Source organism: Sardina pilchardus, chromosome 20 (assembly GCF_963854185.1).
Source record: "Sardina pilchardus chromosome 20, fSarPil1.1, whole genome shotgun sequence".
Classification (NCBI taxonomy): domain Eukaryota; kingdom Metazoa; phylum Chordata; class Actinopteri; order Clupeiformes; family Clupeidae; genus Sardina; species Sardina pilchardus.
The window spans coordinates 19764209-19789855 of record NC_085013.1 but is presented as its reverse complement, the minus strand read 5'-3'; the positions used below and the strand labels follow the sequence as shown (position 1 = coordinate 19789855).

Genomic DNA, 25647 nt, shown 5'->3' with positions numbered 1-25647 from the left:
TACCAAAGCAAAGCGGCCGCTTCAGTGGCTCGTGAACAAAAACATTTGTTAATGTCCTTTTATGCACTTGTAGTCAGTCACTGAGCTGTGTGGGATTTCTCAAAGGCAGGAATGTCTTGTGATTCTTGTCAAATGAATGAGAAAAACACTGTGGTGATTTTCACGTGTCTCGTGTACTGAGACATACACATGTATGAATATACCTTTAAGTTTTTATGAATAATATTGGCCTCATTATCAAATAATATTTGTATACATTTTTACATATTCAATATTTTAGAGCCTTTTCTATATGTAGGAGCATGTCCGAACATGTCTACTTTCGCCCCCCTCTATGACTAAAGCGATTGTAAAACAGGTCTGGTCTCTGTCTAGCGTCTGTTTAACTCGTTCTAGGATGTGGGTAACCTTCAAACTGGAGGCCTTGCCTTGTTTTGCCTAAAGGTTTTTTTTGTGGTTGTGAATTTTCTTCAGGGTTTGTCAGAGATCTGTCCAAGTTTCAGGCAACGTTGCCAACGTTGCGTCAGTAAAGGCATTTTGTCATTCACAAGGGACTCACAGTCAAAGTTGACTGGGATCTCATTGACCAATGCTCTGACCAGACACATCATCTCTGATGAGGTCATATTGTCTATCGGGCCATTAACACAAATGTCTAGAGATCAGATTCACACATTATGGCATGATGTTTGGTCTCTAAAGACTGGTATACACAATGTCTTATTTGAGAATCAAGGTAAAAATAGGTTTAGATAAAGACTATTCCTCGACATAGTTGGCACTGCTTTAGAAAAACGCCGAAGCATTTAATGTGCCACATGAGTGCTTGGAAAGGTCAACGCATAATAGTCCCTCATCTAACACCTGCACTTGAGTAAACAGGGGAAGGGTGTTGCTGCTCAAACACAAAGCATGTGAAGCACGGCATTCTGGGAAATTCTGTCTGGCTTCTCCCCTGCTTCTGTTAGGTACCATGGGGAAAGCAAGATGCCATTATATTGTGCCTTCATGTGCCTTTTTCCAGTCAATGCTGAAATAAGAAGGTCAGGAACTGACCTAGATAAAGTTGGACGAGTTTAAATCGTTCACATTTACACAATAGTGTCAAAAGGCAATTGCATTAGTCTGTATTTCATTTTTTTTAATTTGCAGTTCCTTCAACAGTGAATGTTGTGAGTTTTACTGAAAGCAAGAACTAAAGGCCCAAGTACAAACACATGATGACAGTGGAAAAAAACAAAACAAGAAATCTCCCCATTAACTGGAACCTGAAACCCAGATTAAAAAAGGACAATGCCTGCAGCTAGACCTGGGGACGAACAGAGTCACGAAAGAGGAACGAGGTAAAGAACAGGGAGTGATGAGGAGGAAGTGATGAGAAGAAAGGAGAGAACAGCAAGTAAACCTGTAATAGCAGCTCTTCATACAGGCAACATCTATTCTACACATTACACTTTTATTCACCAAGAGATACTGGTACTTAGACTTTGAAAGTACTTTTATGATTTCAAAACATTTGGTCAGTGTAAAATGTTTTATTACCTCCACCATGACGGTTATATTTTCAGTGCTGTTTGTTTCTCTGTTTGTTCGTCATTGCACACAAGCTACAAAGCTGTCAGGGTGAAGTAGCATTACTTTATGTGAATGTGGAGATGAACAGATATGGTGATAGAAAGACAAGGAGGTTTGAAGGTTTAGGTTAAGAAAAGGAGTTCAGTCTCTGTATCTTGCAACATTCAGATACAGATATTAACACTAGTGAGTTTTCTAGCTTGAGTTTTCTATGTTTTGTCATAGTCCATCACCAACCGTCGCCAACAAGTCCCCAACCTCCCCCCCATGTTTGTGACATCAGCACCGTGACTCACTCCTACCCCGCGGGTGTCAGATCAGGCAGTCATGCTGTCACTCACAGATACCACAGATCACGATTCGTCTGACTCATCAACAAGCACCACCAGGCATCAGTCAGTTAGTCATGTTCCCAGGCTCCGGTCTGCCATCAACCCGCCACTGAAAACCCCCACAGTGCCACGGCTCTGCAGCTCCAGTTAACAGCTCAGGTGTCCGGACCTCAGACTGCTTCAGAGGAGTTTGATTTTAAAGTGTCAGTCAGTGACATCAAGCATCATCCCTCTTACCAGCTGACCCTGGATCAGATAAGGCCTAGATTCGCACGATTCTGTCCCAGTGTTCCTCAGGGATCTCAAATAGCCAGTATAGTGAGGTGCCAAGAGATCCATGTAGCCTCTGTACCTCCCTAACTATCAGCAGGAGAGTAAATATGTGTAAATAATGACATGTCTCTTCTTTAGTTGTTACGAAATGGTGTTCAAAGCTTGAAAGTGTTTTATGTGCGGGTTGGTTTATAGAGCGATGCAGTCAATCTATTTGACCCTCATCTCCTCCTCCAGTGACCCAAAGGGGCCTAGGCTGTAAATCGTGTTCTGACGCCCGCTTCCCGCGTCTCCCCCCAAACCCATTGCCATAGCGACATGGGGGCTTGTGTTTGTTTACCCCATTGACTGTATATAAATGGTCGGTTTACCCCCAGCTAGCATGCAATCACAGGCTCTCCTTTTGCCCGGTGTTGGCACTTAACTTGGCACTTAGCTTGGCACAGACACAAGAGTTTGCTCTTAATGCTGGATTTAACTGTTAAGAAAATCGCCCGTAGCTACACCAGTTGATTGTGCAGAGGCTTGTGAAAATGTGCCAGCAGCTTCATTTGCGTATCAGAGGAGACCTACAGTATCCCACTCATTTGCCAGAGGAAGGTACTGTGTTTTATGGCATAACCCATATGGTTCCACACAGCTGTTTTAGTAGAGCGCTCAAGCAGGTTTTCTTTTGATGTTATGTTACTTGTGTGGAAAGTTGTTTGTTTATTGGTTGAACTGGTTTTGATTATAATACACCAGATTCCTGAGTAATGGGTTAATGGACCACCAAGATTGTATGCAACACATCTCTATGGCATCACTATTGCCCTAAGCTAAGGATGGGTCATGGTATGTATCCTCGGCCTTGACTGAATGAAATGTGTAGGAGTTCTCTGTCAGCTGGAGTATGACAGTAATTTCAGTTAAAATGAATGGTTTCAGTTTGGTAGGTTTTGGTGACTGGCTGACTGCTGTAGTCAATGGTTCAGACTCTCATCCTTGTGTTTTTTCTCTGAAAACCACTTTCAGTTGACACTTTCTTTGCGCCATGCCTTTCACAAAGACTTTGGTTATACTGTAGTCGTCATTCTCTGAAAAAACAGCAACCGCACTTGGTCTGCTACGAGCTCCGTGCCCGATGTTTAAACACCGGGGACGTTTTTTTGTCACCCTTTTGTTACTAAGCCACTCTCACAGTTGTTTACGTTAGTGGTAACGAGCGGCATGGCTTCCATGCCGATGAGTGATGAGTGTTTATGTGTCGGGGTGAGACGAGTTTCCAAAACCACTAGCATTACGCAGGCCCCCAGACATCACTACAGCACGATCCAAGAGGCATGGATGGTCCAGTCTACCTTTTGCCATTCTGTTGGCCAAACGAGGTGAGAAAAAAAGATTCATAGAGATAACATTGCCTTTATTGTGCAGGTAGAATCAATCCAAGTAGATGGTTAAATTAATCAGCAGCCACAGTCTTGAACTTAAAGAGTCTTTGTGTTTGTCTATGCTTTTATTTAGTTAGTGAACGTAAAAGATAAGCTATGCTGAACAAATATTGGGGAGTGGCTAAGCTGAAAGTGCTGACACCTACATTTTTGGCCATATGTACGTAACAGCCTGTAATTGATGCTAAGTGAACCTGTCAGAGAGGTTTCCTTTGTGCCCGAGGCCTTTCTTCCTGTTTCACCCCCATTCTACTGTTGCCACGTGGATCACATGCGTTATTGGCCAAAAGGTCAAAGAGATGACCTCCCCAGCAGCCGAAACTAAACTACCCACCTCAACCCGGCCTGGGGCAGCATCAGCCTTATCCTTAGCCCCATCAGCGGCTCCGTTTCCCTTATTGACAGTACAGCTGGGCAACATGGTGAGGAAATGCAAGCCAACTGACTGGTTTGTTTTGCAATCAAGAGTTGTGTGAACCTTTGTCCATCAATCCTCAAGCCTTTCATTTTCTCTTCAGAGAAAAACCCTGTGGGTTGACAGAAACGTCACATTCCTACTCCACCGCCGCCATTGATTGGAGGATGATTTCAGAGACATTTCAACATTGATAAGAGAAGGGGTTGTTGATTCTCACACACACACACACACACACTCACACACACACAGACAGTGGCCGACGCTTCCAGCCCTTATGTAACCGTCCCATTAACACAGGCTCTGTTTGGGTCTTGTTGTGGCTCTGTGAAGTCATGCATTAGGGGGGCAGCTTTGCACACATTCAGGAAGAGTTTTTTTTTTAATTGCAGCTCTCGCAGGCTTCGCTGGCCCAAGGGGTCTGGCCATAGAATAGCGTTGTGGCCCGCTGGAATTCCCACAATGGGACGCCTTCGGAGAACAATGGACATTCCTTTCGATCCCCACAGGTTCACTGGAAGTCTAAATAAGATGGGGGGGAGAGAGTTACAGTGACAGCGCTATTGTGTACACCGGCTCTCCCAGTGGACACCGGTGGCGGGGGCACGGCCAGGCCCAGGAGGGGGGCCCAGACTGGGGCAGGGAGCCACAGCAGGAGGGATGCATTCTGGGGGGACGTGGAAAGCCTCTTTCTCCCTGGAGTAGTAATCAAAACCCTGAGAACATAAGCCTCCTCTGCACCATACATACTGCCGAGCAGGAGGCAGGAGGCGGATGGATGGGGCTTGTATGGATTTAAGGAGGTGGCTGGATGAGGAGCAGAAGAGTAGGATTTGGGGGTTGGGGAGTTTGCATCCAGATTGTGAAAAGGGAGGGAGGAGGGGGGGGGGCTACTGAGGTGTTTCCTGCCAGAACAGATGTGCGTGTCACCAAAAAGCTGTGGCTCATTACTACTGTGAGGGTATCGAGTTCACCATCAGGCTAAAAGTCTGTCTCAGGGTAAAAATCCATTTGACAACATTGATCATGTGTGCATTTAAAGAACAAGCAAGAGATTCGTCTTATATTGTTGCGCAGGGATCTGTTGTAATTGGTTGTTATTGTAGGTCTGCAGTTTTGTATCCAGAAAATGCCATTCACAATCACTCAGGATGTACAATGTCCCTGAGACTGGGATAATCACAAGATTATCATGCATCTCCAAAAGTCTGGCTCCCTGGGAACATTCCTTGGTTTTTGCCCAAAATTCAAGGGCTTGGTCTTCAAAATAAAGAAACAGAGGCCTGCCGTTTCTGTACTTCCTAAGGATGTTAGTCAGGAAGTGTTTGGGATCATCGATGGAGCAGAATAAAAAGACCGCAGCGGTGGGGGTGCAGAGGGAGCAGCCAAAAGGAGTCCGATAATGTCCTGACGATGAGGTCAACTGCCCCGGCAAACGTCCCTCAAGACCAGGAGAGCGAGAGTTTCAGAGATTCAGCCATGCAGGCCAAACTCTCACGGACCTGATATTGCTCCGTTGTCGTTTCGATGCCTATAGCACTTCTCCATTTAGAGTCTGTGATCCATAGACGTGTTAGTCTACAGGGAGGCCTTGTGTGCTGTGAGCCCTGCACGTAACAGCAGGTGTCCCCTGGGTCCTAGTGGTATCCTCCCAACCTCGTTGCCCTCTGAGGTCATGTTGATGGAAGGACCGACTACTAATGACAGGATGATGGTGGCCGAGCTGAGCTGAGCCAATCGTCCTCCATTGTTGTGAAAATCAATCAGGCTTTCAAAAGGGAACCCGAGTCCTCGAGTTACGGAGAAAATAGCCCAAGTCAACCTCAAGCCATATGTTGACCTCTTGAGGGTTCTCACTGGCCCAGGCGGTCGTATGATCCCCGTGATTTGCTGTTGTTGGACACTATGGCTGATGTATGCAAGTGAAACTCATCTGCACCCCTGCTGTTTTTGACTCATTAGGGATTAGGTCTTCTCGAGTGCTTAAACTCAATTCTTGCATAAAACCAAAACAAGAATCACTACTTGCTCTGTCAAAACAAGGTTGAATTGCTTTTTGATTGAAAATCAATTGTATAGTGATTCTGCTTCGGTGAGTTACTTTATGCTAGTGGCTTTATTGTTACAATATCTCTATAATTGACTGAATCTTAAGTGTTTAAATCTTAAGTGTTTATGGTTTCAGTGAAAACATATTCTCCGTCTTTTTCAAACGCACATTCTCATGCTCTGAAAAGATCTCCGTCCTTTGTTCAAATCACACTAATGTGACACTCTATCGTCCCCTTTTGTGTTCACCTCACCATTTGAAACTGATAGTCTCTATCACACACCCTAAAGCCATTGATCTCTTTGGCAGTGTTATAAAATGCTGTATCAGCCCTGTGTGAGAACTCTGCCTCTGCCTCTTTCTCTCTGCCTCTCTCTCTCTTTCTCTCTCCCTTCCTTCTTTCTCTCTCTCTCTCACTCCCTACTCTCTCTCTCTCTTTCTCTCTCTCTCTCTCTCTCTCTGTTTGAGACCCATGGGAAAAGATAGGTTGTGACTTGAAGGCCGGCGTTTCCCCCTGCCTCTGCTTGTGGAGGACCTCTCAATTAAAGCCATTAGTGTTGCTTGGTGGGAGAGAGAGACGGCAGGCAGGTGGGATGGGGCTTCACGCGGGTGGCCAGCAGAACTGCCCTGCCCTGCCCTGCCCTGCCCAGCTTCAAAACAACCCAATTAAACACTGAGACCCGTGAGGTGGGATCTGTGGGGGACCACAGATTCCAGAGTCCCCATGAAGAGGGTATGGAGGGGGGGGTGCTGGATTTTTTTCTTCTTCTTTTTTTTTTTAAAACCCACTCTCTCAAAAGAAGGATAATCAGTCCTGTGCTGTGCTGTTTCTTTCTTACCCTTGTTTCGTCAAAACAGCAATGAAAACGCAGAAGGTCTTTGTGCCTGGCACAGGCAGAGGCTGCAGTCCCCCCTCTCTGAAGGGCTCTCATTAGCAGGGCTTGAGAGAGATGTTAATTTCAGTGTTGCGGAGCCACGTCGAGCTGTAATGAAAGCAAACCACAAGGAGTGGGCTCCAGCGCGCCCTGTAATCACTCAAAGGCATTCCAGCGCCACTCTCCTTTCCCCCCTTGCAGTCGCCGGTGTCCGGAAAGATCCGAATTGAGAATGGCATCGGTCCTCCTCGGGAAATGCCTGCTTAGCACAAGTAGACTGCGTGAAAGCCGAAAAAGAAGACTCTTTTTGCACCCTTCTATTACCATATCCCCCCGTATATCCGCTGGAGGTCGAGGTTTTTGAGTCTCTGTTTGTCTTGGGTCTCTTCCACTTTGATTCGGGGTCTCTCCCTTACGCTTGCGGTCAATCATTAAAGCAAATTCCTGTGGCCCTGAACCGCTCCAAGTATGGATGAGACCCAAATTCAGCATATCTTGCATGGGAATTCTCAGAGGAATATGTGAAATATGTTTTGACAGCAACCAAAACAGACTTCAGACATATTAATGCATTACTGGTGCAGACTGGCATTATCCCTTAAAGTATCCCTTCTGCAGATATGACCACATGAGACTGAGAGACATGAGACTGTGTGTGTGTCTGTGTGTGTGTCTGTGTGTGTGTCTGTGTGTGTCTGTGTGTGTGTGTCTTTGTGTCTCTGTGTGTGTCTGTGTGTGTCGTGTGTGTCATTGTAGAGCCATACACCCCACACCCCATCCCCCACCCCTCCGGGCTGCTTGATTAAGGCCTTCCTTTAATATCTGAAATCAGATCTGGAAACACAACAGTCCACTGGAGACCTCCAGCTCATCCACATTCTCTGTACTGTAACAGGATCGCCTAGCCCAGGGCGTGACGGTACAGGGAGAGCATCTCCAGCATACCAGGCTGTGTGTGCGCCCCACACACACACAGACACCCCTCTGCACAGACAGCCTCGACTCATAAGGGTTTTGATTGGGTGCCTCTCACCGCACAACAATCCACTGCTCTTTTCTAGGTGGCCTGTCTTCAGGAGATGGATGATGGGTGAAGAAGAGAGAGAAGGGGTGGGAGTGTGTGTGTGGGGGGGGTGGGGGGGGGAGTGTGTGTGTGTGTGGGGGGGGGGGAGTGGATGGAAGGGGGGGTTCAGGGAACGTGTATTTAGCTTCTAACACTGGAGGCCTTAGCTGTGTCTCAGCTGACGGGCCTTTCAGGAGTCCGGGGCCCAGGGCCAGGCCGCCGCAGCTGCCCCCTGTGAGAGCTGCCTTTGAGAGGGGAGACGCCACCCTCCGCTAGCCTGCCACGCCACCCACCCCCCACCAGCTCATTCTTTACCCCGCTGTCACATCAGAGGTGGTCAGCGCGAATGAGAGAGGGCCATTGTTTTTCTCTTTCTCTCGGTCTCTCTCGTTCTCTCTCTCTCTGTCTCTCTGTGTGTGTGTGTGTGTGTGTGTGTGTGTGTGTGTGTGTGTGTGTGTGTGTGTGTGTGTGTGTGTGTGTGTGTGTGTGTGTGTGTGTGTGTGTGTGTGTGTGTGTGTGTGTGTGTGTGTGTGTGTGTGTGTGTCAGTGTGTATATTTGTATGCGTGTGTGTGCATGTGTGTGTGTGTGTGTGTGGTAGGATATCAGATGTGAGTTCCTGTGAGAGCAGAGCTGGCCCTTTCTTATTCATGCTTGCGTGCCCATTTGCATTCTCTGAGAGGATCAAGGAAGCACGGCCATTATATAACACGCAAGTGACAATTCTTTGGCCAAACAAAAGTTTCAGCTCCCAGCTCCTGCTCCATTCAGGGATTTTAACTTCAGTTTGCTCCTTCATCTGATTTCTCTAAGGGAAGGACCGGAATAACTGCAGTGAACAGAGCTCAGAACAGAATAAGATCTTTCTGTTTCAAGCTCCAGCTTCTTTGTGTGTCAACCAAATGGGGCCTTGAGTAGCATTAGTCATTAAATAAATTTAAAGTAGCCGGCAGTGACCAGAGTTCACCTTCAGCAGATATTTTACTTCCATTGTTTAACCAGCGTAACACCTGAGGCCAGGTGTTTATGGGATGGTGGTTTATGGGGCCTGTATTATCTGGCGTTGTGCTATCTGTTATGGTTCTTTTGTTATCTCTCTCTCCATCTATCTGGGTGACACACCTGCTCAGTAGAAACTGTTGCAGGGGGAACCTGTTTTAGTCAGACTGCACATGTGTGTCAATACGCCAAGAGGTCACCCGGTCGTTCATGTCCTTATCTTAGCATATTTAGCATATAACCACAACAATCCAGGCCGTGTTTTTCACCGTTAGGCCCCGTGGGCATACAGAGGTTCCATAGTTGAATTGAATTGAATTGGTTATTGTTCTAATGCCGTTATCAATTTTTCAATTGCCTCTTTCTTTCTTTGTCTCCCGTTCTTCTTGTTTTCCTAGGACTGGACGATAGCCTCCAGCAGTACATCCATAACTTTGAGCGGGAGAAGATCAACGGGGAGCAACTGCTGAAGATCTCCCACCAGGACCTGGAGGAGCTGGGCGTGTCCCGGATCGGCCACCAGGAGCTGGTTCTGGAGGCGGTGGACCTGCTCTGTGCTCTGGTTGGTGCCGCACAGCACACTCACTATTCATCTCACTATACCCTCTACGCTCTACTTTTGTGTGTCTGAACCTGGCACCATCTCAATGCCCAGCGCTGCAGTGGGTGAAAATTTGGCACGCAAGGGCTCCTGTTGCTGTTGTGCTTGTCACAGCAGTCTGGTCTGTGTGGCCCTGGAAAGTGCAACGGGCTGGCTGGGACAGATGGTGGAGCGTGTCCAAGCATTAAGAGGAGATCAGATGAGATGTAGCTCAGGGAGCTATGGGCCACTAGCCCTCACCCCACCCTCCGCTGTGCCCTGCTTGGGGCCAGCCAGTCCTGGGCAGCAGTCCTTGGCCTCGCTGCCTCAGCCTCAAGCTGCACAAGTCAACAGAGCAGGAAGCCTCTCAGCGGCATTCCCACACTGCTCACTTGGGATTGTGAGCGGGCATTTTCACACAGGGAAAGGGAGGCCATTAAAGTTATTACTCATTTGATGTTATCTGAGATGGGGGGCGAGATGGGGGGCAAGAGGGGGGGGGGCATACTTTAAATTTGTGGTTGTTTGAGTAGTTTGTTGAGGCAGTCGGCTTCTTATCGCAATGCAGTGGTGTTGGTGATTGAACACTAGAGCCTCTCCCTCTCATTCTGCCCCATCAGTTATGGAAAGTAAAATAGAAATGATAAGTTAGCCGTAAGTGGATGTAACCTCAGTGTTCACTTTTCCAGTATCGGGAAACAAAATGTCTGCACACAACCAGAGACTCATGGGAAAATGTTTTTGGAGGACTCCATAGAGCGCTAGAACCTGACTAGCTTGTCAGCAGAAGACTATAAAAGCTGCCAGAAGAGGATTTACTGCAGGCTAGACTGTCTTAACTAGACCTTCAGCATGACAGTTTCAGAGGAGAGGGGGAGGGAAGAGAAGAGGGAGTAGAAAGTGTAGAAGAGGTGGAGATACGTTGAAAAGACTAAATACAACCAAAGTGAGTTTTCAGTAACAGCCAGCTCTCTGTCCGTGTCAGATGGGACTGATTTGACCACATCCTGTGTCAGAACTGCTGCGTGTCGGTACAGACTGATTCAATCTTCGACTCTGGAGGTGTATGACGTGTACAAGTTTATCAAGATGTTTTGATTACCAATGGTAATGAGCCTTTAAGATGTTTATTCAGCCATGTATTCCCTTTATTTCAGCTGGCTGTACTCTCTTGCCTTGTACTCTTCTGGCTATGCTCCCTTGTTTTAATTTGTTTTAAGTCTTTGGAAACTGTGATTTTATAGAGCCTGGAAGTCAGGAATAGTATCTAATAGTCATGCACTGAAGCTATAGTATGCATGTGAAGTCACGCACTAAAGCTTGAACAGTCGATCAGTTGTCCTGTTGGAGCACAACTGCGTTTACCTGACTCATACAGTACATGGACAGTACACACACAACCTCAACAACCCAACCCAACAGCACAACCAGACAGTGGAACAAGTCAAACATGGCTAGCTGCACACAGTTGTGCCACCAAATTAGTGTTAGGCCCCGATTCAAGTGCAGGATTTAACAGTAATATGAGTTTGGCTATTATAATATTTCCATTCAATTTTCCACTCATGCCCTAATATCCTATGTAGACAGACAAAACAGTCCCAAATGTGTATATGGCTGTTTCAGTAGAAGAAACAAACGAGCTCCTAAATGAGACGGCTTTGAAATGTTCTCGTTTGTCTCCACATAGATCTCTGTGATCTCCTGTCTAACAGATAAGGTGTAGTCATTTGTAGTGAAAGCGGAGGACACATGGAAACATTTAAAGCCAGTTTGCTTAAAGCTTTGATATATCCCCGTGTCGTAACACTTGAGCCATACCATACATCCATAAGTCCAGAGCCCCTCCTTACAGACCCTCTAATTGGGCCCAGACTCTTCTCCTCCCGGGCGGACCACTTTCAGCAAAGCCCAAATTGTTTTCTTTTGATCCGCTTCATAAATTTTGCCTATGTTTTCACTGCGTTCCCTGACATGATATGTAATCTCGGATAAACCGGCCATTAATTGAGAGCGATATTAGGAGTTGCATAAGTCACACAAATAAGATTCAGGAGCATGTGAGGGGGGCGGCGCTGAACGCTTACTGACCCTTAGGAAAGGGAATTCGAGGCCATCGTCACCGCGGGAGACGTTCCATCAAAGCTCCATTTTCATCATCTTCAGTGACTTTGCCTATTTGTCACACCTTATTTTCACAACATTCCTTTTATTACCTCCTACGGAAGTTGGGATCTCATTAAAAGTAACGTCCTACAAAGTCAAGGTCAACACTATTGAGAAAGATGTGTTGTTGTTGCAGTTCCCCAGAACCTTTTCACCTACAGCTGGTTGAAATTGAGTTTCGCCATGTTCTCCTCAGAAGTTATGATCCCTAAAAAAAGCCATGTTCTCCATGCCTATGTTTTGGACACAGAAACCTTGGCTGTGTCCAAAAGTCAAGCGTGCACGCTGGATAGTACCTTCTTTCCAGTAGCGTCTCAGTAAGCCCGCTCCTCAGTATGCGTCCGTCCCTACCTACATTTGGACAGCACTAACTAGTTGGCGTCACCTGACTCGGGGAGGGGGGTGTGTTGACAATTTGCATGACGTGTGGAGCTTGACCTGCGCTGCGCAATGGATTATGGGATATCTGAGGCCAAAAAGATGCATCGATGCACGTTTGGAAATCACGCCAAACGAAGTACCCATCTAGTGAGAGCGCTTGACTTTCGGACCGTCTATTCTGACGTAACTTCCGGAAAATGCACACTGCCCAGCATGTGTACTGCCCTTTCCCTACCACATGTATTTTACCACATGGCTTGAGAGGTAGAACTTCGTCTCACTGCATCTTGCTTGGATTGTTGTGCACTCAACTTGCCTACGTTGCAGCTTTGTATTTTGTCTTGGCCTAGACAACGGTTGGCTGCAGGCAAGACCACTTGCATAGTAGCACAGTCAGTCACAGATGTGCTTCTCCCAGTACAGCATTAGTGTAGCTTAGCATATTATTTCTGATTTCTGACCTAATATTTTATCCACTTTAAGTTTCTGGTATTTATCTAATATCTAAAGGTATTCTCAAATAACAGATGGAGCATGAACCTGGACCAGGGGTTGAGTATCTTCATTATTTTGAAAGCCTTTTCTAAGCTCTTTTTTTGTAGTTCTACATGTTATTGGCATTTCACAGCGCCTGTCTTGGACCTGACATATAATATATAGCATCTCTCTCCTAGTTTAGAATCATCCTCTGCTCAGGTCTTGATCTGGTATCCCCCTGTGAGGTAAAAGCCATCAGAGCAAGCCGTTCTCACAAAGGAGTCGTGAAATAGCTTAATGAAAAGAGCTTGGATTCATGGCCTGTGATGATTCCAGCAGAACCTCCTCTGAAACCCTGCACCTCTCTCGTGCTCTTCCAAAGCCTTGTGGCCCTTTCTAAGGAAAGAAACCACCTATTGTCTTGGAGGTCTGGAATAGACATTAGGGCTGTTTGAAGCCAAGTGAGCGGTGGAACGTGTGGTGCATTACCAGTGCAGGAGAGCTCTCTCTCTCTCTCTCTCTCTTTCTCTCTCTCTCTCTCTCTCTTTCTCTCTCTCTCTCTCTCTCTCTCTCTCTCTCCAAAACTCCAGAGCGTGTCTCAGGAGGAGGCAGAAACAGATGTGGACCCCCACCTGTCACCAGGGCCGAGCTGAAGTTCTTGCCTCGGTGCTTGTAGAACAGGGGAGCTTGTGTCCACAGAGAGCCTTGTGGTATCCCAATGGCCGTCCCAGTTCGACGGCGTCTGTTCCCACCTCCTGACTGCAGGGACTTTGGGGAAGAGACCTGCTGTTTCAATAGTCCCGCTTCATTTTTCAGTCCGCTCCTCTGGCCAGGACATGAGTTTGCTCACAGAGCTCTGCGGGCTGAGCGATTTCAAAGCGGCCCTGGCCGTAAACCTGTCAAAAGCGGTCCCTGGGTTGACACAGCAAGCAAGCAAGAGGCCTTCAAATGCTTTCAATTTAAAACTAATCTGACGTGGTGGAAGCCACTCGCACCCCCAGTTTTTTTTATGCCTCTTCCCAAGTACTGTGCGACAGTTAAAAACATCTGTGTGGAGAAGTCTCAAGGGGTCTGGGAGCAATTAAGACTCTAATGAAAGAGCCAAAAGAGGTGTTTGAGATTTGAACCAAAACAAATGGCGGAGCAGCTTCCACGCCAGGGCTGCTCAGCAGTCAGTGTTGAGGTGAACAAAGGGATGCTTGCGTCTGGAAGCATGTTTATTTTTATGTGTGCCAGACACAACAACGCTGTTTGTGTCCCGATTAGATCTCGCCCATGACTTTGCCTTAATATTTACTGATGCGTTTTGTTGCCCAACCACTTTCCACTTTCCGATTTTGTCAGTTGTGTCTGGTTACCACATTGCATCTTTTTCACTCTCACCTTCTCTATTAAAATGGTAACTCACCAGGGGGTTACACTTGTAAATTCAGATTAAGCTAGGTCCAAACCATTCCCTTTGTTCAGCACATCAGGTGAGGTTAAAATGCAGGAGCCTGGCATGAATTTTCACCGTATAGGCCAAAACAGGAGGCACACGATTCAAGAACTCTGGCTCAAATGCATTCTTTCCATGATATTTATAAGGAATGAAGTCGCCAGATTCAGCTTCTAAATTAAGCAACACTTTTCATGGCCAGCTATTCAAGAGTCTTTGGTACATGTTGAATAACGGTGCAATAGGTCAATGATCGTTTGGAGAGTAACAAGGTGGAATGCGTCCATTTTTATTTTTAGCTTGTGGAATGACAAACACGTCCTTAAATGTGGTGGTGGTGGGGACGGCGCAGGAAGTCATCTTATAAGATCAAGCTGCCATACCTTTTCCAGTCACATCTATCTATGGTTTTGTACTGAGCTGAACTGACATGGTGGTGTCTGTTTATGAGTAACTTTCCGCCTTTGAACATTTGACAACTGGAGGATTTTAAATGTCAAATGTCAAATGTCAAATCCGGCAGTTGATGGTCTTTGACGGATTAAAAACCTAAGGGCTTTTGGGGTCTAAAACTTGGTGGTAGCACTCGCACTTATCTGTCCTCAGTGTTGACCTGCCTGCAAGTGCAGTTAATTTGCCGATAATATGTAGATCCCTTTCCAAACACGAGGTTGTGCTTACTGCTCTCATTTCATTTGAGTTCCCACCAGCGGAACAGTGTGATCAGGGCCAGCTTCTAGAATGTAGTCGCAAGCATCGCAAGGCCTGTCAGGTGACCCTGCTGCTGTAACAGCAGCACTGATCGGCGAAGGTCTGAGAAAGAACCGCTGCAAATTCGAGGAATGTGTGAGGAGGAAGTAGCCTGTCTCAGGAATGTGAACTTTGCTCACTCCATGGGAATCAGGTGAGGGCACGTGCAGGACTTTACTGGAGGTTTAGGAGAGACGGAGAGGGGGGGGGGGATCTGCTGGGGAATTCTGAATAACTCCCTGGAGATAAGCAGTGACTGATGGCCTCCTCAGCGTTGGGCGATGGTCTTCAATTGAGACTTCATACTAACCGGCCAGCAAACGTGTTACATTTTGACTTAAAGATATTAAAGTTCCAACTGGCATAATCGACTAGCACAATCAGAACCTTGAAACTTGTGATTATCTAGTGTCATCAGGGAATATCACTTTATCTTAAACTACTGGCCAAATAATCATATTTGCTGTGTGTTCAGTGGAATAGTTTTTACTGATTATGTACTTTTGAATTTTCATGTGTTTGTTAACTGTCATTGTGTCGATTTGACTTAAATACAGCATAGAACAGTTGCTCATTCATTGTGATGAGAAAGTGATGTGCTATTCAGTTTTAGTTTGCCTGACTCATTCCTGTTTTTATGTGCTTCTCCTAGAACTATGGCGTGGAGACCGATAACCTGAAGAATCTGGTCGTACGAATGAGGGCGGCGTCCAACAACCTCCACATGGGAACGTCTGAACGGCGCAAAAGCTCCACGTACGACGGCACCAGCTCCCACAAGCCCCCCAACGAGTTCCTGACGTCTGTGGTGGAGCTCATCGGCGCGGCCAAGAGCCTCCTGGCCTGGTTGGACAGGTACGGCGTGATGTCACTTCCCTTTAGTGCCACTAGGTCTAATGGTACACTGCACGCATGACAGACGTAGCATCTGGACAAATGAACGCAGTTCAGCCACAGAATTATACGTTGATCGTGGAATAAGCATTTGGGCCCACTGATAAAAAATCTATAACCTCATGCACTCCCTCACTGGAGCTATAACATTCACAGAATCCTCTTATGACTTATAAGGGATCTGTTTCACTCCAAAACACAGGATCCTAAATGCTTGCAGACAAACCCAGCAGGAATACTATTTCAAGTCATTTTTGTCTTTACCCTTGAGAGTGTTTTTTTTTTTTGTCCATAAATGTTTCAAGGGCAAATGAATGAAACTAGATCTAGTCTGGTCGGTTTCCGCCGTCTCATTTGGTCTGGTCAATGTCCAGCACTTCCCATATTAACGGAGGGCATCACTCACCAGAAATGATATCTGTAGAATGTATTACACTCATAGGGACTTGTGGGAGTTTGGTTTTCAGTGCTATGGTTTAGGGAGGAGGCCCTTGCAGAGGGCCCATCTCAGACTAGCCGTATAGTAGAGCTGATGAAACCAGACTGTCCCTCAGTGAGGTTTCAACAGACTTTGACTTCATGCCATTAATTGTTGCTTGATGGCTTCCCCCTCCACATTTGGCGATGGTTTCATGGTTAAGCAGAGGAGGAACTGACAACTTTTTCTTGTGGCAGACAGATTTGTGGGAAACTCCTCAGTTCTAAGCTTTTTTTCCCCTCCCCCGTGACCCTAAGCCCTGTCGTCTCCAGACGCTCTGTGGTTAGGCCGCCGGCCGCTACCGCCGCTATTGTGCGCGTCGGCTGCATTAGCCCCCGTGGAAGCAGCCGAACGTCACTCTGTTGTGCCTGTGTGTGATTGATGGCCTATTCACTGTTTTGATATACCGTCAGCGTGCAGTCAGGGGTGGGCAGCCTGGGACATGAATATTGTGGGAAAACGCCAACTAAAGTAAAACCATTTTTTTGTTGTCTTTTTTCCCCCTCACTCTTCTCTCCTCCTGCTGTCTGCCTCATGCCTGTCCTTTTTTCTCCTCATCTCCCTCCCCCACATCGACTCCTCCGCTCCGGCTCTCTGTTTTTTCCCCTCTCTCTCTCTCTCTCTCTCTCTCTCTCTCTCTCTCCGTCTAAAGGACGCCCCTGACAGGCATCAGCGACTTCACAGCCACCAAGAACAAGATCATTCAGCTCTGCCTGGAGCTCACTACCACGGTGCAACAGGTCAGTCATCCTTTACCGTGCTATACATCAACCCTGTCAGCAAAAGATCCATATTTCCTCCCGTGCCTGGTCTGTTCTGAGGCTGCTCTTGACAGATTGCGAGATCCCTTCAGGGTTTGCACAGCCTAGACATGATGTAGAGCTCGAGGTGAACCGTGTTAGCATATGGCAACACGAGTGTCAGGTTTTTTTTTCTTTTTTTTTTCTTTGCGATCTCTGTTTTCTCGCTAATGAGGGGAACCCCTCGGTGTAGCAGTCGCAGACAGCAAGTTTACAGTTTCATTAAAAAACCTCAGGCCTTTAAAAGTTGGCCGCCTGCGTTCCTCTGCCTCATCCTCCCTCTCACGGCCATGTGGATCCAGTTTCACCCCTGCAAGATGTTCACCATGGGAGGCTCGCTTCGCGGCGCTTTCATTACCGCCAGCGTTCAAAAGAAATGGTGGTGGTCCAGTTCTCAGTGGCAGTGGTCTATGAATACTACTACTAATAATAATAATGTGATGAAGTCCAAATGGTGCATCTATGAAGTCTATACATTTTAAATATATATTCATCATTTAACGTGAAGATACTGATAATGACTTTTCGTATTAGACTGTGCTGGTTAACTGTTTAACTTTTACATTTATTTTGTTGAAGCTTTTGTTGCTTTTTAACTTTTTAAACAGAGAGAAAGGACTTCCAGTCTACGAATTCTTGTTGAATGCCCGCTGAGATTGAGAGAAGCCTTAGCCTGGCTGGGAATGGATTGTGTGCCTTAAGCAGTGGGCAGCTCGAGCGGGGCAGTGGGAATGTTTTACTGTTAGTGGGAGAAGGTCAGGGTGTTAATTCCCTGCAGTGGCCTTTCCTTTGAAGTGAAGCGTTTCTGTGCAACCCCAGCCTTGAGACCTGTGGTTTCTCTCTAGACCTCTATGACCTTAAGCCTTGTAGGAAGTCATAGTGCTCCCTCAAGGTCTGGCAACCGGACCGGTCTCACCCCTCACTGTTTGGAGGCCCCATTCAGATGTGCACTTTCAGGAGGGTGAATTGTTTACCAAATATATTATTGGATTTGAAATGCATAATATTCTACCAATATTTTTATATGCAATATAAGACCATATTTTTGTATGCATTGTAAGGGAAAGGATGAACCGATGTACTGTTTGTGTGTTTTGAAGTTGGACAACACAAACCACGTCTATGACCAAGAGTACTGGGACCATACTGGGCTTTTCCAATGTTAAGTCCAGGACTGAGCTGTGCCAAACCCTTTGCCTGCTGCGATTCTGTTCTCCAGCCAGGGTATTTGTGTTGGGTGCAGACCTCGTGAGCCTTCACGGATACTTAATGAAGAATAAGCTCCTAGCGTGACCAATCGATGCGCGGCACTGTCACAAATTAAAAGTGTTCCGACACAATAGCGGCAATAGACATTCTCTCACTCGACCCAGAGGCTGGGAGATTATTTCGCTATATATAGGGATTTCAGAGGAGGGCTATTGAGATATTGCTGAAGGCAAAACACATGCAGTTATTGTACAGAGAATGTAATGGGGGGATTCGATTTGTGATGGCCAGGCTTTGTAGCCTCAGCTTACTATACTAGCCCCCCTAAGCTGAACAACAACACTGGCTCAGTTAGTTTGCCAGCATAACACTCTCTCTCTCTCTCTCTCTCTTCTCTTTCTTTCTCTCTCTCTCTTTCTCTCTCTTTCCCTCTCTCTCCTTCGGTCTGCCACTTCATCACTTGGCAGGACAATTTGTCTCTAGTTTCGAATCAAAGATGGCAGTCGGCAGCATCATTTGATCCCTATCAGCTGGCGTGTGTTGACGTGAACACCTAGGGGAGGGTTTTGCTCGTCAGTGCCGTGTTTGCGCCCGTATCCCGCTTTAGATTTGACCGAGATTGTCTCATTACGATCACGGGCTTCAGATAACCGTAGTGTGCCACAGAGAGTGGGTTTTTTTGTCGGCACAGAAAGTCTCGATGTACAAATGCCAACGTGCTTTAAAATGTTGTTTTGAGGACGTCGTGAAAACCGAGAGGCCCACTAAAAGGCCCATCAGAGAGAATATGGTGGTGAGATTTTTTGATGTGGAGCAGACCAGCAATGTTGGCTTTGTTTTTGTCTCAGGATTACACAGTGCTCTCAAGTTAAATCATTGAGGAACACGCTTAATTCACCGTGTCGTTTTCTAAATATAGAATGATTTGTTGTCTGATGTGATGGAATGCACTGCACATTTTCCACCAAAACCGACATTTCTTTCCACCTACTTTTGGAAAATCATTTTGGGAAAACGTTTGCATTGGATCCAGAAATGAGTAAGAATACATGTTTTTCCACTTTGTTCTTCGCCTCCACAGACAAAAACATGAGTGATATGAAGCAATTATTCTCCATCCACATTTGAAAACACACAAAAACCAGTTAGAGAAAGTCTGAGTCAGTGCGGGAGGAATTTAACAGCACAATATCCCAGACAGCTTATTCTGATTTGTGGTTCGCTTGGTCCGTTCATTCATTTTTAAAATCGCTCTGGATCTCTCTCCTCTCATTCCATGAATTGGGGAAAGTGGAGTTGGTCAGGAGAAGTGTGTGTGTGTGTGTGTGTGTGTGTGTGTGTGTGTGTGTGTGTGTGTGTGTGTGTGTGTGTGTGTGTGTGTGTGTGTGTGTGTGTGTGTGTGTGTGTGTGTGTGTGTGTGTGTGTGTGTGTGTGTGTGTGTGTGTGTGTGTGTGTGTGTGTGTGTGTGTGTGTGTGTGTGTGTGTGTGTGTGTGTGTGTGTGTGTGTGTTGGTCAGGAGCAGGTTACAGGCACAGACCCACTGGGAGTCCCCTGCTGTGTCCATTCCGTGTACAATAGCTTCACGTGGCCTACTACAGACATGCCTTTGTGGCCCTAACTCTCTGCGGCCCAGAACATAAACAAATTAACATTCTTTACATGTTTACATTGAATACCACTGAGGGACCGTAATTGAACGTTTAGCCTGAGTTTTTTTTTTTTTTTTTTAAACGGCATTAGGACATCTCTGTTTGTATTTCAGCTGCCTTCACGCCAAGGTTTTCCTATTTTCTCTGAGAAGTCTGAATTTATTTTCCGAACTAATGAACTCAAGCCGTCGATCTCAAGATCTCATTCCATCCAGTTCGCGCTTCGGCTAAAGAGCTGAACGCCTGGGATGTAAACTGTGGCCATAATACACTTGAACTTGAGAGGCTGTCCATTCACAGCCCGTAGGGGGATTGTGTTACGGTGTGTGACCCCTGCTCTGTGGACATGGGGCGACGCTGGCTCCCACACAGTCACGGCTGATGGTGGGGGGACAGGTGCCCCCCCTTACATTCCCAGCATTGGTGACGTGCTGCAAGCCGTCTGTTCTCAACACATGCAAACGCACACTCACGCACATGGAAGGCACCCACGCGAGCGAGCGAGCGAGTGAGTGAGAGAGTGAGTGCGCACACATCTGACACTTGCACACACAGACTTTAACCGGCGTGCTTTAACTTGCAAACACATACCCACTCAGAAATGCACACGCTCATGTACATTTGAAATGCTCTGTCACGGACACACACAGAGAGACACACAGAGACACACACAGAGACACATACAGAAATGCTTGCACACAAAATGGACACATGCATTCAATATGTATATGCAGACACACAAACATGACCCCCCTCCCTCCCTCCCTCCCTCAGCTGTGTTCTTGCAGCTGTGAATGACCAGTCCCACCTGTAGCCATTGGTCAGAGGGGGGGGTCACTCTCTCTGCCCTCACTGCAGGCTGACACAGCAGCTACTCCTCGATAGACACTTAATATCCCCCCGCAGCTGTCGCCCAAAGCAGCGCGCAGTTCCCACACAGCCGAGCACATGTAAAAAAATCACAGTCTCCCTCCATCTCAAGACCCCCTTGTTTTCCAGTTAGCCCGTTAGACTTTAAAAAAGGCAGCAGCAGCAGCAGCAGCAGGCACCCACAGACACGCAGACTCCTATCCGTTTTCTTTTAATACATGGGGCCGCGCTGACTCCTGCCTTGGCCTACTGCTTTTAGATCTCGGCTCTTGCCTGCCAAGCCTGTTTGCTAGCCTACCCCTGTAGTTTAGCGCAACCCCACACGGTATGATGCAATTATCTTGTCCTCAGACTGACGGGGAGATGTAATTCAAATCTGCTAACGCCTGATTTTCAGCCACCTCCTCGTCCCACAAGTAGCACTACGGCCACATGTTTACTTACATCATCTCCCTTGTATATCACATCTGACCTTGCCATTTGGTTTGGGTGTGCATATTTCGATTTTTTGTTTTTGTTTTGTTTTGTTTGTTTAACTCTTAACTGTTTGGTGTCAACTTTTATGCTGGAACTGTGCTCTTACAATGTTGTGTCTGATCTGTCTTCTGTAGGACTGCACGGTCTTTGACATGGAAGAGAAGATTCTGGAAGTGGTAAGGATCCTCCAATACCTTACTGTTTGTGCTGTGTGTGCGTGTGCGTGTGTGTGTGTGTGTGTGTGTGTGTGTGTGTGTGTGCTGATGCTGAGTGAAGTGAGTGTTTTAATGAATATTTCTGCCAGAGCCCCTCGGGGAGGATTCTTAACTCTGCACTTAGAGGCCAGATGTTTTCTGCCCTTAATTCCCATGGGGGAGGGGGGGGGGGGGGTATCAGTCCACCAGTCCACTGTATATGTCTTCAGCAGTTCTCCCTTACGCTTTTGGCACACGTCCAAGGCAATAGAGGAAGCAGTGAGGAGGTGTTAGAACATTTCAGAAGGGAAATTGGTAATCCATTTACAGGGAGATGGAGTGACAGGGCTCTCAGCAGCACCCCTCCCCCACACTGGGAGCGCTTCAGACGGGGGCCACTGGTGAAACGCAGGGGCTCATTTGCCTTCTCTCATCCATCAGTGCTTCCTGTTGGGTGATACTCTCCAGAACCCCCCCCCTCTCTCTCTCTCCCTCTCTCTGTCTCTTTTCTCTCTCTCTCCCTCTCCCTCACCTTCACCCTCTCTCACACACACACTCACACACTCACACTCTCACGCTCACTCACTCACTCGTGCGCGCACACACACACACACACACACACACACACTCTCACACACACACACCCACACACACAGAGACCATGACAGTGGACTTCCTCTTTTCCCAGACACCCCAGTGAACTCCATAGCAACCCCGCACATGGCAGGGCCGGGCCGGGCTCCACCACCCCTGCACCTTCCCTTGTGCTGTGTGTTTAGTCAGAGCGCTAGAAGTAATGGCAGGACAGATCCAGCTCTCTGCTGCACAGAGCTGAGAAATGCTGTTTTCATTGTGGTCACCCTTGTTTGCACATCCCCCCTCCCTCCTGTGAGCTGTTAGTATATTTGTGCAGTCAGCAGAAAATTCAATTGAGAATGAATTGGTTTGCTATAGCAGTGCTTCTGTGGTGTGTGTGTGTGTGTGTGTGTGTGTGTGTGTGTGTGTGTGTGTGTGTGTTTCTGTGAGCGTTTGTTTGTTTGTGTGTCATATACCTTGACTTCAATGGCCTGTGTTTGTGTAAATTGAATGACGCTGCTTGAACATCTGCGTAAGCGTGCAAGTTGGTGTCTGGGCTTGTTTGCGTCAGTCCCTCTTTGTGTCTTGTGAGCCCGCGTTTGTTTTGGGTGCTTTGCTATGAGCTACGAGCTACGAGCTGCGAGCTGCGAGCTGCGAGCTGCGAGCTGGGCTTGAGAAGAAAAGCCTCTTTCTTGGGCTCACGTCACCCGACTGCCTCCGCTAATGATGACGAAGTGGTGTGATTGGCCTTAATGATGGGGGACGGGGGGGACGGGGGGACGGGGGGGGGGGGGCTTTCCCGCCAGTATTTACTGATCCTTTATAGCACCCTTCCAGCCATCTAATGGCACCTTAATGATCCGCATTCTTTTCTCCGAGACGAGAGGTCCACACAGTCCTAGCCAGCCTCCGTTCGGAATCATGGTCAAGGACACTGCTAATGATGTGTGTGTGTGTGTGTTGTGTGACCATAACAGCTCATATGAACTCAGTCACACATGCAATTGCAAATGTAAAGTTCGGTTAACATACTCCATGTTCAAAGTGGCCAAAAACCATGGGGCATGTGAATCTACAGTTGGACAATGAATAGTTGCTTGTAGTGTGTCTGTTCTACTTGGTCTCCCAGCAACTGGGCGGTTAAAAGGTTTTCTTCTTCTGTCATCTGCAGTCCAAGGTGTTGAACACCATCTGTGACCAGACTGTGAGAACGACCTCTGACCCCCTAATGAGCCAATCAGCTTGCCTAGAAGAAGTCCAGCTGAACAACATCAAACCTGGAGAGGGCCTGGTAAGACATTAAGCTATGAAATGATAATGTTTACTATTATTTATTATTAGTCTGCATTCATGTTGTTAGGGGTGCCATATCAACCAAACTAAGGCTCAATCTAGAAGCTTCACAATCAATTTTTGTCGTATTAAACACAGCTCTCCCAAAACTCTGATCTGCGTGCTTCCGTTAGAGACAGAAGCTCAGTATTAATAACCGTTATATCACAGCCCTTTGCGTTGCCCCCTCACTGGCGTCGTCTGTGTGTGTGTGTGTGTGTGTGTGTGTGTGTGTGTGTGTGTGTGTGTGTGTGTGTGTGTGTGTGTGTGTGTGTGTGTGTGTGTGTGTGTGTGTGTGTGTGTGTGTGTGTGTGTGTGTGTGTGTGTGTGTGTGTGTGTGTGTGTGTGTGTGTGTGTGTATGAAGTCTGGTGTTTCCTCTCCTTTTGAGTCTTATTTACAGGGCTGTCAGACTGACACACACACTCTCTCTCCCTCTCCCCTCTCCCCCAGGGCATGTACATCAAGTCCACCTACGACGGCCTCCACGTCATCACCGGCACCACGGAGCATGTGAGTAAGACGGGCGGGTGCACACACGGGGGCTCCGAGCGCCCACCCGGTGTCTTGTCTCCGTCCGCCGCGGATAAATTTAACCGGAGCCGCCCCGGTGGCTTTGCCGTCACGAGTCGAGGCACCGTATTGAATGAACTGAGCAGCATCGATCGCGCTTCAGTCTCATGAGGCCAGAAGACCGCCTCCTGACACTCACTCACACACACACACACACACACAAATGCACTCGCACACACCTTCCCACACAGCCACCCACACACCCATCCGCTTTGTGTGAGCCACCCCAGCCAGAAATAGCTACCGACTCACGCACGCACTCACACACACACACACACGCACACACCATAAATTGTTGAAATTCACTTTTCATACTCAAGCGAGTAAATTGGCAGAGATGGGAAAGCATTGGATAACATGTTAAATTGTGGCGTTCTTCCACTTTATCTGGCAACCAATGTCTCTGATCAACAGAAACAAAACTGAATAGGCTACATGGTATACTAGAAAATGAGTGAAAATCAAGGAAGTCCATTATGGCACTTTGAAGCCAGTATAGGACTATGATAGCAGTCTGTTTTTGTATAAGTCGGGAGATAACGACCGCTCTATAGGATGGAAAATTACAAACCAGTGCCACTGAATTCCGTTGGCGCCTGATTTGCATGTTAACAAATATCCTTTTGCCTGAAAACACATGCCATGTAAATTCATACAGCTTTGCTAGAGCTGAGTAGTAGATTGCACTTGCTTCAGCACTTTATTTTTATATACTATATGTATACAATGCATTCTTTATTGAGGCAGTGATAAAAAAAAAGACAAAATTGTTGATTTTTGAATGGTGAAACAGTCAGTTGCCCCAAAGATGCTAAAACACATTTGATAGTAGTAGTAGTAGCATTTGATAGCCTTTCCCTCTCTTTTTATCTTTAATATTTCCTTGACAACCCCCCCACCCCCCCACCCCACCCCCCACGCAGTTCCATCAGCATGGCAACACAAGTGTTGTCCGTAAACAGTCTGTGGCTGCTGCCAAGAGCTGTGGGGGAGAGGGGAGCCGGGGGGCTAATGGAGGGTTAGCTCTATCCATCCCTCCATCTGGGGCCTGTTCATTCTGTGGGAAACGTATTAGCTAGCTAGCACACCAGCCCCCGCGGCGCGCCCTGCCTCACTGTAGGTAGGGAAGGAGCGAATCGGAATGAACCTTCAGCAGACTCCGACGTCAAACGCCACATAGGTGTGAGCTATGCCATAAGCAATGCAGCCCCTGTGTTCCAGCATGCCAGATTAGATTCCCAGGTCCCAGATTCCCATGATGAAGCACATCTAATTAATCACGCTGACATTTTACGTCTGTTCAAGAAGCCGAGCAGCTCAGTCTTTTATCATTCTAATCTCAGGGTTTTTGTTCTTTATGGTTTGTGTTGGACTTGGTATGGCCTGCTTCACGTCAGCCTCACAGATAAGAGTAGGGAGAATGCTAACAAAGTCTAAATCCTGTGTCTTAAACAGCCTCGATGAGGCTTTCCCTGTTTATGTCGAGGTATTTCTTGCTGTAGCCTGACAGAAAGTAGTTTAAGGACTAACATCTATTTTCCTTTCTCATTCTTCCCTGTCCCTCCCCTCTGGAACTGCTATCCTGTTGTTACAGTCTCCTGCTGATATGACGAGGAAGATCCATGCAGGTGACGAGGTGATCCAAGTCAACCATCAGACCGTGGTAAGGAATTCCATCTCTTCCATTTTGCTCTCGATTCTTGAAAATATCTTGATGATATTCATTTTCATCTTGTATAGATTTTTGATCTTGTCTTGACGATATTTTTGATCTTGTATAGACTTTTAATCTTGT

The 25647-nt window shown here is 47.0% G+C and overlaps 1 protein-coding gene across 2 annotated transcripts in view; it reads left to right on the top strand.

Moving 5' to 3' along the window:
• Window positions 1-25647, top strand: part of LOC134067436 (connector enhancer of kinase suppressor of ras 3-like) — a 47856-nt gene that overhangs the window by 3840 nt on the left and 18369 nt on the right. For both annotated transcript variants that reach the window (XM_062522715.1, XM_062522714.1), the window contains exons 2-8: window positions 9409-9572; window positions 15455-15657; window positions 16827-16914; window positions 21314-21355; window positions 23121-23240; window positions 23733-23792; window positions 25447-25515. In XM_062522715.1, coding sequence (XP_062378699.1) covers window positions 9409-9572; window positions 15455-15657; window positions 16827-16914; window positions 21314-21355; window positions 23121-23240; window positions 23733-23792; window positions 25447-25515 — 746 coding nt within the window. The remainder of the gene's footprint in view (window positions 1-9408; window positions 9573-15454; window positions 15658-16826; window positions 16915-21313; window positions 21356-23120; window positions 23241-23732; window positions 23793-25446; window positions 25516-25647) is intronic.